A 13,678-nucleotide genomic window follows, 5' to 3' on the forward strand; every position below is an offset into this window, starting at 1 on the left:
AAAATACTGTGAAATAGTGTATATGCTTTTATTTTACAAAAAGGACAAAATTACTGGGCCTAGAAATGGCTGACCTACCTTAATGGTACACATAATGGGCTAAATAATTGTTCAAGATCCAGGAGCACACAAGGATACCTTCAGTAGTTCAATGGCTGTGGAGGGAGGTATTATGCCTGTTTAAGTCAGCATCATCCTGTATGTTAAGCTGTCAAACTTTCCAGCCCCTGACTAAACACTAGGGAATGTAGCTCAGTAGCTGTCATTTTATCAAAGTTATGCAACCAAAACAGCTCAAGGTTTAGGAAATTAGGCTGATGCGTCCAGAATGAAGTCTTACCTTTGCTCACGCAAAGTAGCTTGAATTTCACATACACGAACTAAGGATCTTAAGTTTTTTAATTCAGTACAAATTTCAGACATATGAACACTTCCCATGTTATGAGCTTCTTCACGTAATCTTGATGCCTTAAAAATAAAATTATAAGCAACATTTAAAGTTGATTTGCAGCACCTGCTTTATATAAAGAAACACTGAGCAAACTACATACATTTTTTAAAATGAAGAATATCACAGGACTTACAACACTGTGGAGAAACTAAATACAGTGGTGCCTCGCTTAACGATTGCCTCGTTTAGTGATGAATTCGCATAACGATGTGTTTTTTTAGAAAATAATATGCACCGTATAACGATGTTTCCTATGGGCGATTTTCGCTTAGCGAAGTTTGGGACCATGCTTCGCATAACGAATGCGATTTTAGGTCCCCTGCTTCACTTAACGATGTTTCTTTTTTCAATTTAAAAAGTGTCTTAGAAGGGTCAAAAACGGTTCTAAATGCTTGGATTCGTTAGAGGACCCCCTAAGTCATGTGCAAACCTGATTTGGCTTTGATCTGACTTTTCGTTAATTTATGGTGAATTTTTTTTCGGCCCATAGGAACCAATGGACCTGTCAAAATCTGACAGCTCCATGCTTTCCTATGGGGGAGAAAACAATTCACCATAAATTAACGAAAGTTCAGATCAAAGCCAAATCAGGTTTGCACACGACTTAGGGGGTCCTATAACGAATCCAAGCATTTAGAACCGTTTTTGACCCTTCTAAGACACTTTTTAAATTGAAAAAAGAAACATCGTTAAGTGAAGCAGGGGACCTAAAATCGCATTTGTTATGCGAAGCATGGTCCCAAACTTCGCTAAGCATTTAGAACAGTTGCTGAGTCTTCGTTAATTTTTTGTGAATTTTTTCTTCCCCCATAGGAAATAATGGAGCTGTCAGATTTTGACAGCTGTCAAAAGTTGGGGGGAAAAATTCACCATAAATTAACGAAAAGTCAGATCAAAGCCAAATTAACTTTTGCATCCGTTTTAGAGGGTGCAGAAGCTAATCCAAGCATTTAAAACCATTTTTGACCCTTTTATGACACACTTAATTTTGCAAAAATTGACTTCGCAAAGCCACTGAAATGTATTGAGTCAGCTTCAATACATTCCAATGGAGGAAACATTGTATCGTTTAACGATGTTTCCTATGGGTTTTTTCGCTTAAGGACGGCAATCCGTGCCTATTGGAACGGATTAACCGGTTTCCAGTGCATTCCTATGGAAAATGGTGTTTCGCATAACGATGTTTCACATAACGTTTTTTTTTTGGAACCAATTAAAATTGTTATGCAAGGCACCACTGTACCGTTTCCTGCCATCCACTGAAAATTGTAACATTTCAGTGACATGGAGCTTATCCTATTTATTCAATAAGTTTCAGATATTTACTGAAACAGAGTGAAGCTAGCTTTCAACCCACAATCTTCATTGGTCAACATCACAGAGCTATGCAGTGCAGAATAAAAAGGAGGTTACTCACCTGTAACCGTATTCTTCTAGTGGTCCTCTGTGAATGCATACAAATGGGTCTTGTCTGCGCCTGTGCTGACATTCTCGGAAGATTCTAGAGCTAAAAGTAAAAAATGAGGCACATGTTCCTCCCAAGATTCCCCTCAGTTCCTAAAATTTGTCTGGCGGGCACAGGTGTTACATAATAAATAAGATACCCGTGACGACAGAGGGGAGGATGGGTGGGTAGTGTGAATTCACAGAGGACCACTCGAAGAACTATGGTTACAGGTAAGTAGCCTCTTTTTCTTCTTTGTGGCCTCTGTGAATGCACACAAAAGGGTAACTAGCAAGCTTCACTTACTGGCAAGATGAGACGTCACGGTAGGCTGGATGCTAATCCAGCATCGTTGCGTGCTCTCACATCTAAGCGATAGTGCCTGACAAAGATCGATGCAGTGGACCATGTTGTAGCACGGCAGATGTCAGGAACTTCAGGACCATGCTGAAAGGCAATCGAGGTGGACAGCGCTCTGGTGGAGTGAGCTTTCACTTACGAAAAGAAACAGGCAGGGGGAAAGGGCGGGAAATTCAAACTGTTGATGGCAAAGAGGCTGCTTCTTCGCCCCAACAGTTACGAAAAGGGAGGCTCAGCCTCCCGGGCTTCCAACGTGGCCCTACCAGGTGCCAGTGCTTTGGAAACCCGGGAAGCCGGCACCTGGCGTGGCGGTCAGGGCAGCTTTCGGCTTCCCAGGTTTCCAAAGTCGCCCCCGCTGCCCTCTGCCTCCGCCGCTGCAGGGAGGCAGAGCCTGGCCAGCATGGTTCAGTGGCTCGCTTCCCGGCAGTGGCGGTGGGCGGCGGCAGCAGGGTAAGGTGCTGCCTTTTGCTTTTAAAAAACTGTTCTGTTTTTACAGTACAGTATTTTATTTGGTAATTTTTTCTTCAGCCGGAACAGATTAATTGGTTTTCAATGCATTCCTATGGGAAATGGTGCTTCAATTTAACGAAAATTTTGACTTACGGCCACCGTTCCAATACAGATTCATTTCGTAAGTTGAGGCACCACTGTATGTAGAATAGTGTGGCAGTTACAGCTTCCTAGTTCAATTTTTTTCTGGGTAAGGCTCAATACTTATCAGCATCCCCTCATAAAAGTGGGTGGTGATATATGCTTTTTCTCCTTCCATTTCTTGGGAGATTGCGGAGGTGGTTCTGGCTCCGAAGGTTCACTCTCAGTCGCCTGCCCTGATGTAGGGCCCGAATGGGCCATGGCCGGACTGGACGGCAGCTCAGTCTCAAGATGGCCAGTTAGAGAGGAAAGGATACCGATCGGTTCTGGAGCCTGTGCGGATGGAATTTATACTTCCTCCCCTTCAGATATCGACTCCAACACCTCTCTCAACGACTCCTCCAAGATTAGAGATGGTGATAACTCTCTAGGAGGAGCGAGATGCACTGCCTTAGTTTTCTTTGATTTTTTAATGATCAATTTCTCTCTCTTTTTCTTAGTTGCCTCATGCCCTCAGGCCACCTTCGACATAGGCACCAACTTAGGTTTGGAGGACAACTTTGTCTTTTCCGATCCCTCTTTGGAGTTAAGGGATGGGGTCATCTGGTTGGGAGCTGATGAGGATGGCAGTTGTCGCTCAACCAGTGTCTCTGGTGACTGGACAGCCGGTATAGTTGAAGTTGCCGGATTCCTTGCAACCTCCAAGAGGTGAGATCTGAGTCTCTGGAGCCTTTGCTCAAGTAAGTTTTTTATAGGCTGCACACGACTGGGTTTGATACTGTGCACCCAGGCAGAAAAGACACCTTTCGTGTCCGTCTGAATATAGTATCTTACTGTTACAGCCAACACACCATTTAAAAGGCGCAAAAGAAGCCATAAATGTAGGGGAAACAGTTGAAGGGGGGGCAGAGCGTCAAAAACTGGGAAGTGAAAAACCAAAACAATTCACAGGGGATCGCTGATAAGATGATTAGAAAAAACAAGAAGCATTCAATTCGTTGAAATCAGAAGAGGAAGTATCTAATAAATGCTCCAATTAACTCAAGTCACTTTATTTCTCCTGAGAACCATACAGCTCGGCGGAAAAAAAGGAACTGACGGGAATCTTAGGTGGGAGGAGCATGTGCCTCATGGGGGATCATCCCACAAAATTGTTACTTTTAGCTCTAGAATCTTCCGAGAATGTCAGCGCAGGCGCAGACAAGACCCATTTGTGTGCATTCACAGAAGCCACAAAGAACGCAAGAGTTCCAAAAATCATGACCCAATGTGAAGGTCAGGTATGTTTACAACAAGTTTCAAAAGGGGAATGGAGTCTCAGGTTAGAAGTGGAGTTTTCAGATTGCATCTCTGGTGATGTGAATTGAAATATCCCTTGAGAATTGGTGATTTCTGGACTATACTCCCCAACTTGCTTTCACATACTAAACATGAATACACAATAACAAATGTGAATACACAAAAGCAAGCTGTTCAAAATTACTATACTTCTAATAGTGTTACTATACTTCTAATTTTAACTTTTAAGAAAGAGAAAAAAAATATTATTATGGAATTCTACCCAAACTTTTAAAATGTTTTAAGTTTTTTTGTTTTACTATAATTCTAATTTTAACTTTGGAGAAAGAGAAATAATTATTCATATGCAATTCTATCCAAACTTAAAAAAACATTTTCTAACCATAACACTAACCTAACTCCTTAGCTTTCATTTCTACTCCACTATGCAGGCTTTACCAAAAAGAAACTGTTCAGTTTGGGTACAGGACAGGCTCAGATCTGACTGCTGATCTCAACCTCAGAAGATCACTGAGGTAAAATTAAAGAATGGCAAATACAGCTTGCAAAGCACTTGCACTCTTCCCCAGTTACTATTTCTCACTCCAGACAAAGAGGCTCCTGGCTTTCAATGAAGTAAAATAAGTGTCTGGTCCTGCTGTCTGCTCTATCCCAAGCCTCCTACCAGAGCGGGAGAAGAGCTCCCAGGGCACTGGAACTTGGAAAGACAGGAAGGACAGTGTTATGTGAACTGTGCCTTAGCACACTTCCCATCTTGCTTCTCCTCTAAATGGCTAGTCATCCTTCAAAGCAGTAGAGAAAAGGGGACTGGATTTCCAGGTCAGACAGTCCCTGCCACAAGGACAACTGTTTCGAGTCACCAGGCAATTTGTATATATCAGATGTTGCACAACCTCACCCTAAACCACAGGATTAAGACAGGAAAAGTAACTGTTTCTTGGCTAATAATGTACAATACTTTTAATCCTTGATTATTCCATGTGAAAAATACATACTCTGTTTCCATTTTTTCTTCCTAAATGCAATTTTATCTATACACAATAGGAATTACAATTGCCACCTCACCCAGAAATAAGAAATATAAGCAGCATAAAACATTTGTTTTTAAATTTCACCAGGATTCACTAGCTGTCTACAGGGACATGTCAAATTTTATCCAAAGTTGCAGACCTGTTGAAATGAATGAGACTTGTTAGTCAACACACACATCCCAGTAATTTTAATGAGCCCACTCCAGTAGAATCTAAAATTGAATTTAGTCCACTAACACGGCAAAATGTAAACTCACCTGCTTTTCAGCATGGTCTGCAGGCCATCCTTGGACATGCTTTATAAGATTTTCGTTGAAATGTGCCGCTAACGTGGGTGTTAATGAACATGTCGGTCGTGCGGATGCATTCTGTGGTGCTGTTGTGCTTGAAGCACTTGTACTGGAGGTATGATTTGGACCAGGAGATGGACTTCTCTGACTACTGTAAAAACAGATATACAGGGCTTGAAAAAAGCACTCGTCCACTCGGAAATGACTAGATAGGCGGGGTATAAATACAATAAATAAAATAAATAAAATAAATAAATAGTGAAAAATGCTGCTCAACAAGTCACAGCTCCCTCCCTCCCTCCTTCCCCTCTGCCTCTCTCTAATCCTGCAGTCCTCTCCTCCCCCTCCCATAGAAAAAGGAAAACTGCCCTCTTCACCAGAGAAGAAAGTTTGAGTGGCACATAGAAATATAGCTCTGTAGGAGAATGTACAGTAGTCCCATGCTGAAGAATATGGAGATTCCCTGCTCCCAATTTCAATGGAACAAGGACACATCCTGGGGTGGGAAGGAACCGTGGCTCTTTAAGAGGCCGGGCACTTTTGCTTTCAGTTTTATTTTTGCTGGAGACATTCAGAAGAAAGGCATTCAAAATACAAGCTTCATGACCCCACAGAGACTCAGGTAATAAAGCAACCCAAGTCTGAGGGTATAAATCAGTGATTCCCAATCTTGGGTCAACAAGGTGCCTTTGGACTGGTTCTTGTGCTGGCCAACTACTGGTGAAAGCTTCTGGGAATTCCACTTCAAAAACACCTGGGGGGACCCTAGACTGGGAATCAGCACAGCTGGTGGTGAAGGCTTCTGGGAATTGCAGTCCAAGGCAGGAAATGGCAGGAAATTCAAAGGGAGCGACAAAGCCAGTTCCCTACCTTTCCACCGCTGGAGAACTGCACCAAATTCTACTAATTAATTAATTAAAAATATATATTTATATACCTTTCTCCCCAAAGAGAATGGCTGACATAAAGATGCACTTTTTGAACACTGCTACAGATAACATATTAACATCTGTGTCAATATTCGATACTTTCACATGGCCAGAAACGTCCTTGGGAAGTTTTGGTAAAAAACTTGTATCTCATTACAAAGACCTTTTGCAACACAAGGGTAAAGAAAACATAATTCAGAAAGCCCTGGATGAATGGTATGAATTCAAAATATGTGCAAAAGGTCTGTCATCAGTGGATTTACTGGGAAAGGCAATGAACCACCATTGAAACAGGTAGGTTTCTTGTTCTTCTGAAGCTCCTTAAAACTGCCTCTATTCTACCAGTTTCTACAGTCGGCTGTGAAAGGGGTTTCAGCCAGATAAACCTGATCAAAAATAAATTCAGATTGTGTTTAGAGACTGAAAGCTTAGATGACTTTATGATGGTGAATCTAAATGGACCTCCACTACCACAGTTTAACCCTACTAAAAGTCATCAATAAATGGTACTTCAGTGCTAAAACTACCAGGTATGTTCAAGGACACAAGTGCAACACCTCTGACAGCAGTGCATTTTCTACTAAGAAGACATAGGCAAATATGTTGTATGTAATACAATTTATTTTGGGTTTGTACGCATTGTTAAGTAGAAATAAAAGTGAACAAGTGCCTAGTTTAAATTTGTTAACATAAATTGCAAGGCTACAGTCCAGTCATGCTGAGTAGTGAAATTTTTGACTGACTGGTGAGACAGTCTAAAATTTTTCAAGCCCTGCAGTTATATCATATCGAATGCCATTTATAATGTTCATTTGTAAGTTTCAGTTTCTTATTGCTTTTAATATTATTACAGCTTCTTGTCACTTTGTTAAATACATTGGCTGTCAACATTTGAAATTTTATATTTATAAGATGTTAAAAATGATTAAAGGGAGTGCAGAAAAGGTAAAAAATGAATGTATGATTAAAATTATGGCTTGGGAAAAGTTAACATTATAACTGTTTTCAAAATAACATGCTGCTTTCCAACTAATCCTGAGAACAAGGTCAATGATATAACACTGTTTTGAAGAATTTCATTCATGTCTGCCAGTTTGGCATGGAAATAGACTAAAGGTTGTGGGGATGTAATGAGCTGAGTGGAGTTGTTGCATGTAAAAATGGCATTTACAGTACCATTATAGTACACTTTTCTGATAAATAGTGTAATCTAGCAATAATCCAGAATCCTGAATACAATAAAATCTTGGTCTACTGGGTTTAGAAGTACAGTGGTGCCTTGCTTAGCGATCGCTCCATTGAGCGATGAATTTGCATAGCGAGGGGGTCCGGGCCATCGCTGGAGCATTCGCTCAGCGATGGCCCCTATGGGGTTTTTTCGCTGTGCGATGATCGTTAAGCGGTTCGCTGAACGATTTTCGCATAGCGAAGCCAAGCGGAACAGTTGATCGGTGGTTCCAAAATGGCCGCCAGAACTTTTCACGCCGTGCCCTCGCTTACTGAGGGCGCGAATATGGCCGCCCCTATGGAGAAGCTTCGCTCAACGGTGAGTTTTGGGGCCCATTGGAAGGCATTAAACCAAGTTTAATGCGTTTCAATGTTTTTTTTCATTCCGTTGAGCGATGTTTCCCATAGCGAGGGTTAATCCGGAATGGATTAACCTCGCTATGCGAGGCACCACTGTACAGATTATTAGAATCCTAGAAGCTTTCAAAATGGATAGTCAAAACAATAATGAAAACCATAATAATGGCAGTCAGATATGAAACTGCAGACCCTTAGATTCACTGTAGGTACAACAGAATTTTTCATTTTAAAATGTTGCTGGATTTCCAGGCTCTTAGAACGTGCACCCTGTAGATAAGGTTTGTTTACAGACAGGAAGTGAAAACAACTTAAAAAGTTATACACAGGTGGAGGATACACAGAGAAGGCATTCAACTCATCATAAAAAGACATCTCCTTGCTGTGTTATACATGCTGGATATCAATAGCAATCATGTAGCAGAGCAGCTGAACACAGAAGCAACTAACAATCCACACAGATTTTCCTCCATAGACTAAGGACCTCAAAGCTTTGGAGGGAAAAGACCACTTGATCCATAACATCCCACTCTTCTTTAACAAGAGGAGCAGCCACACCACTGGCAATGTCCAGTTTTAAATCATGGAGTATCCTTTGCTGCTCCAGCACTCTTTCAAGCAGATAGAAAATGGAGTTCCATCGAGTTGCCACATTTGGATTAGTGGCAATCCCAGTTTTTGCCTCTAATGCTGCAACATCCACTGCTCAGAAACTGGTGAAAATGACCTGCCACCTTTCTGGCCCACTGAATTATATTAGGTACGAATGTGTCTTCTATACCCTGCAAAGCACCGTGAACTATGAAGCTGAAAGTGTGGGCCATACATCGCACACTTTTCATCTTCCTACCCTGAAATACTGCCATGTTTGCCCGACTGGTTGTGACAAACAGACCTTTCCTTTCTGTAGCTAGACTCCACTGCTGCGGTACGTTCCTCAGGGCCTCTTGGATGCTGTGAGTTATGTGGCTGCGCTTCCTCACAGCTACATTCAAAAGGGACCACCTGTATCCTGCCCTTGTTGTGTTCCCTTATGTCTGATGCCTCCATGTGAGGGGATGCAGGCCTGCATAATATATTTCCCTGTTGATTCATAGTATATTAATCAATGAATCTGCTAATCCTAACTCTTATTCCTGACCATACTAAGCAAACAATATACAAAGAAATGTAGAGAATGCAAATGTCAGTTGATAGTTCAACAAAGAACAGAGAAAACTGCTGCAATGCAGGCTTGCACCAGGGAATATCCTAACAGCAAATGTTATGGAGATTAATATCATCATTATTAGCATCAAACTGCAAATCTATAAGAGATCCTATGGATCATCGAGTCCATAGGGTCTCTCAATCAGAGAGGCACAACTCCCAACCCTTGGCTATACAGCTGAATAAACACTGAGTTATCCAGCAGTTCACAAGCAGCTATGCCCACCTTTCAATTGGAAAGAACCAATGTGGAAAAAAAACCCTTCTGGTGTCTGTGCCTGATTTTAGATTTCACTAGTGCAGACATACATAATTTACATGTTTTGCTCTAATCCCAGTCCCCTTCACTTGGGAAATCCATTACAATCCCATTCAGGGGGCACTGAGTTCTCTGCCCCCACTACCATTGGTGGTGGCAGAGTGGTTTTAAGTTTCTTTTCTCAAGAAAACACTCCAGGATACCTGAGAAATAGTTCCATGTTTGTTTGTTTGTTTATTTGATTTATATCCCGCCCATCTGGTATATTCTACCTCTAACAAGCAGAAGCCAAACCTTTTGCTTTCTAATATATAAAACAAGACTCAGAATATTAGGAATTATTATTACAAGTAATTGGAACAGTCAAATTTGAATTTGTATATTTGCAGAGCTATCCAAATATAACATTATTCAGTGAATTCTGAATCTGAATGTACATCCCAAACTCTTAGACATAAATCCACTCAAATGCAAATTTTAAAAAAATTTCCAGACACTTTCATCTTCTTCAGGCCAATTCTATCTTAATGAAAGAGGGTGCAGAGAAAAATGGACTCTCCTGAATTATATTTAACTAGATTTAAATTATATTTAACTAGGTTTAATCCCACATGACTATCAGAAAAACACAAATTCTGATACAATAAAAACAGGTGGTTCCAATCCTTGCCAAGATCCTACATGGAACTTTCCTCCTATTGAGTCAAATCCTGCAATTTATGCTAAAATAAATTTCCAGAACCTGGTGTCTTTTAGATGTGAGGCAATGTATCTGGAGGGTACCAGTTTAGAGAAGGCTATACTGAAGTCTCCTATTCCCACTATTAAGTCACAAAGATACTTATTATTCGTGGCCATTCCTTACATGAACCACATAGCTTGAATCAGAGACTGGCAACATTCTTCAGTTCTGTAACCAAGGTATCACACCAACAGAATATTCAAGCTGAAATAATCTGTGCTAGTTTTCAGTACAGAATCAGTAATTTTCATACTGAGTGGAATGACAATATGAACAGTGGACAATGACTGGCACATTAACTCATTTTTTAATATTGTTCACCCTTTCCAATTTACAGTCTCATATGAATACAGTACTCTGCTTTGGAGCATAACACTAACATGGGGATTCTATGAGAGACAGAACAGAATTCTCAAATCAACAGACTCATTTCTATTAAAGTATACAACAATTCTCCTTTTCAACTAAAAGTAGTAATCTATTATTGCAGATATTTAATTTCAATCCACATTCTAGTTTACTGTTGAAATATATCTTTATTCTATTGTTCAGAACAGAGCTTCAGCATAACATTATATAAAGAGCATTAGCCTAGAACAGCAATTAAAATTAAATGGTAAGTAGCAAGTCCCAGTTTGCCAATGAGTGTGAATTTGACCAAAATAAATAAATAAAATAAAATAAAGCCCATCAACCAGCATTCCAAGCCAAATTTTGATTCTAGTTCATAAAGGGTCTCCTTCCCTAGGTTCAGCTGCACTGACAGAGTATAGTTTGCTGTTACCTACAACTGGTATGAGTCGAAGGTTTACAGTTTGCTTATGAATGTAGAACACAAAATGTAATGTATATACTTAAATAGTCCCCAAAGTGCTGCGGAGTTTCTCTTGCTTCCTTCATATACTTTTAAACAGTCTTAGTATTTTCAGTGGTAGTTAGGAATTCACTGCTCCCTACACAAGAAAAGGATGACGGCAGCTATTCTTCCCCCACCCAATTTTCTTTAAGGCTGTTTCAAGTAGCAACTGAGTTTTGGAAAATGCTACTGTTCTTTCAATAATGATTCTGAGAAAAATGGTAGCATGTGATACATTTCTAGCCTTCCTTTGGAAGGAAGAATTCAAGCTTAAAACAGGACATCATATTGGTAATGGAATAAAGTAGGCTGCAGCTATAGAAGTTTGTATCATTCTAAACATTTTCCCTTTTAATGAATATTTGTGGTATATGCTTATCTAGACAACTGATATTTTATCCTATAATTATAGACACTGTGGATTTTCTTACCAGGGAACAAATTCCACTAAACACAGGAAACCATATTTATTTGACTAAAAAGTTCTCTACCTTTTATTATGATATTAGGAAAGGGCCTGGTGAGCCTTCCTTGGCAAGATGTTTCAAAGCTATGATCCAATGCCAAGAAATAATTTTAAAACAAAATAATAATATGCCATAGAGTCAATTCTGACTTACGGCAATTCTTTCCAGAATTTTCTAAAAGACAAACAACATTCCAGAACAGTCAAATGTTGGCTCATTTATTATTATTATTATTATTATTATTATTATTATTATTATTATTATTATTATTATTATTATTATTATGATGATGATGATGATGATGATGATGATGATGATGATGATGATGATGCTGATGATGACGCATTTCTCCCAACAAGGGACTCAATGCGTCTCCCAACATTAAAATTCATACAATTTAAAAATACAGTAAGTTAAATATTAAAAGACAAATTAAACAATATATGATTTAAAATACAATTAAGATTAAAACATGAAAAAAATAAAGATTAAATATAAGTTCCAACTAAAAATTAACAGCCTATTAATTTCAATAACCAATAATTTGTAAATAATTTGTCCTCCAGATCCATTTCGCAAGTGAAATCCAATTTGTTCACCAACAAAACATTAACACAATGGCTCCTCATCTCTTCTGTATTCCACCCCTCACCTCCCCAACCTGCTTCAGAGATTAGAGCGCATTGATGAGCAAATTTCAAAGAGCACAGGGAACTGCAAGAGGAAAGATAAGATGAAGGTCCCATTGAACAACACTGGATGTAGCTCTGAGATTACTATGTTCTGTCTACGCTGAATGCAAGAATCATGGATAAATCTATTTGTAAATCAGAGAGCATGCAGTTTGGAGTCACTAGGAAACCAACATTCATGAGCTACAATATGGTGAAGTCAAAGCTTAAATCAATGTAATGTTCACCTTGAACGCTGAAGACTTCTAGGAGAAGCTGGTTCATGACCTTGTTGTTTGTCGGCATTCACTGGCTGCTGAGATGCGGACTGTGAAACTGGCCCTTGCTTAACACCTGAAGTAGTAACCTGAAAGTTCAAAATCTGATTATATTTCTGAACTACTCAAACTTAAGGAACTTCCCTACTGATCAAGAACAGTATGAAGGTATTTCCTGTTCCAATTCCTACATTGTACTTTATAACAGAAACATGACAAAAGAAGAAATGAACCAGCACCTTCCATGAGTGTATCATTCTGAGCACTCTAAAATGTTTCATGAATATTACGTATGCATTATTTTAGTAAAATGTTTCCAGGAACTCTGTAAAATAAGCCAGGGAATTCAACTGCTGACAGAGACCACCTACAAAGTTCATAACTAAGGCAAGATGTGAACTAAGGTGTCTGGACTCAGAACACACACAGTGTTATCCTTTTGTAGTAAGAGTGATAGCAAGATTTTTTGCGGTAGAGCTACCATCACTTCCTACATCCTACTGTGTTCCTATAGCCAAAGCAGAAGACAGAGAAACATTTAGACTCCACTTTCCACTGGAAGGGAAATTCATATGTCAGGCTCAGAACTGGTATAATTTTAGGCCTTTTCCATTGGCATCAAGGGAATGAGGGAGCTTAGGATCTGGCAAATATTAATTTGCACCGAAAACACAGTATTTGGTTCTAGTGACAGCAGGATGTTCACACACATAGAAATTTTGATATAGTCGGGCCTCGACTTACAAACGTCCCTACTTACAAAAATTTCGAGGTACGAAAAGCTCCAGCTGCAAAATTTTGGTTTGACTTGTGGTCGGAGCTTCGACGTATGAAAGGCAGGGGGAAAGGGCAGGAAATTCAAAGCTGCCCCCTCTGCCTCCTGTCCCCGCTGCCCTCTGCCTCCTGTCCCCGTGGGGACGGGAGGCAGAGGGCAGCGGGTGCAGCTTTAGAAGCCCGGAATTTTTTTTTTCTTTGGCTGGAACAGATTAAATGGTTTTCAATGCATTCCTATAGGGAACAGTGCTTCTACTTATGAAATTTTCGAGTTACAGCCACCGGTCCAATACGGATTAATTTCATAAGACGAGGCACCACTGTATGTATGTAATGTGCGTGTATTTTAGTAATTTAAGTGATGTATTATCAGCTTGCCTCTCTCTTTACCAGTAATGCAGTACTTTCAACACTTCCAAAGCCCCCGAGCTAGCTAAATTCAT

General features: G+C 39.9%; 1 protein-coding gene across 7 annotated transcripts in view; it reads right to left on the reverse strand.

The window, feature by feature from the left end:
• WAC (WW domain containing adaptor with coiled-coil) overlaps window positions 1-13,678 on the reverse strand; it is a 55,369-nt gene that overhangs the window by 1,612 nt on the left and 40,079 nt on the right. For 5 of the 7 annotated variants that reach the window (XM_020800972.3, XM_020800999.3, XM_073003008.2 and 2 more), the window contains 3 exons: window positions 12,432-12,550; window positions 5,434-5,617; window positions 341-468 (listed from right to left, as the gene is read on the reverse strand). In XM_020800972.3, the coding sequence (XP_020656631.3) occupies window positions 341-468; window positions 5,434-5,617; window positions 12,432-12,550 (431 nt within the window). Of the gene's footprint in view, window positions 1-340; window positions 469-3,301; window positions 5,316-5,433; window positions 5,618-12,431; window positions 12,551-13,678 lie in introns of those variants that run through there. The other 2 variants (XM_073003007.2, XM_073003009.2) reach the window with 2 other exon arrangements.

The sequence above is a fragment of the Pogona vitticeps genome, chromosome 6 (genome assembly GCF_051106095.1).
Source record: "Pogona vitticeps strain Pit_001003342236 chromosome 6, PviZW2.1, whole genome shotgun sequence".
NCBI classification, from domain to species: Eukaryota; Metazoa; Chordata; class Lepidosauria; order Squamata; family Agamidae; genus Pogona; species Pogona vitticeps.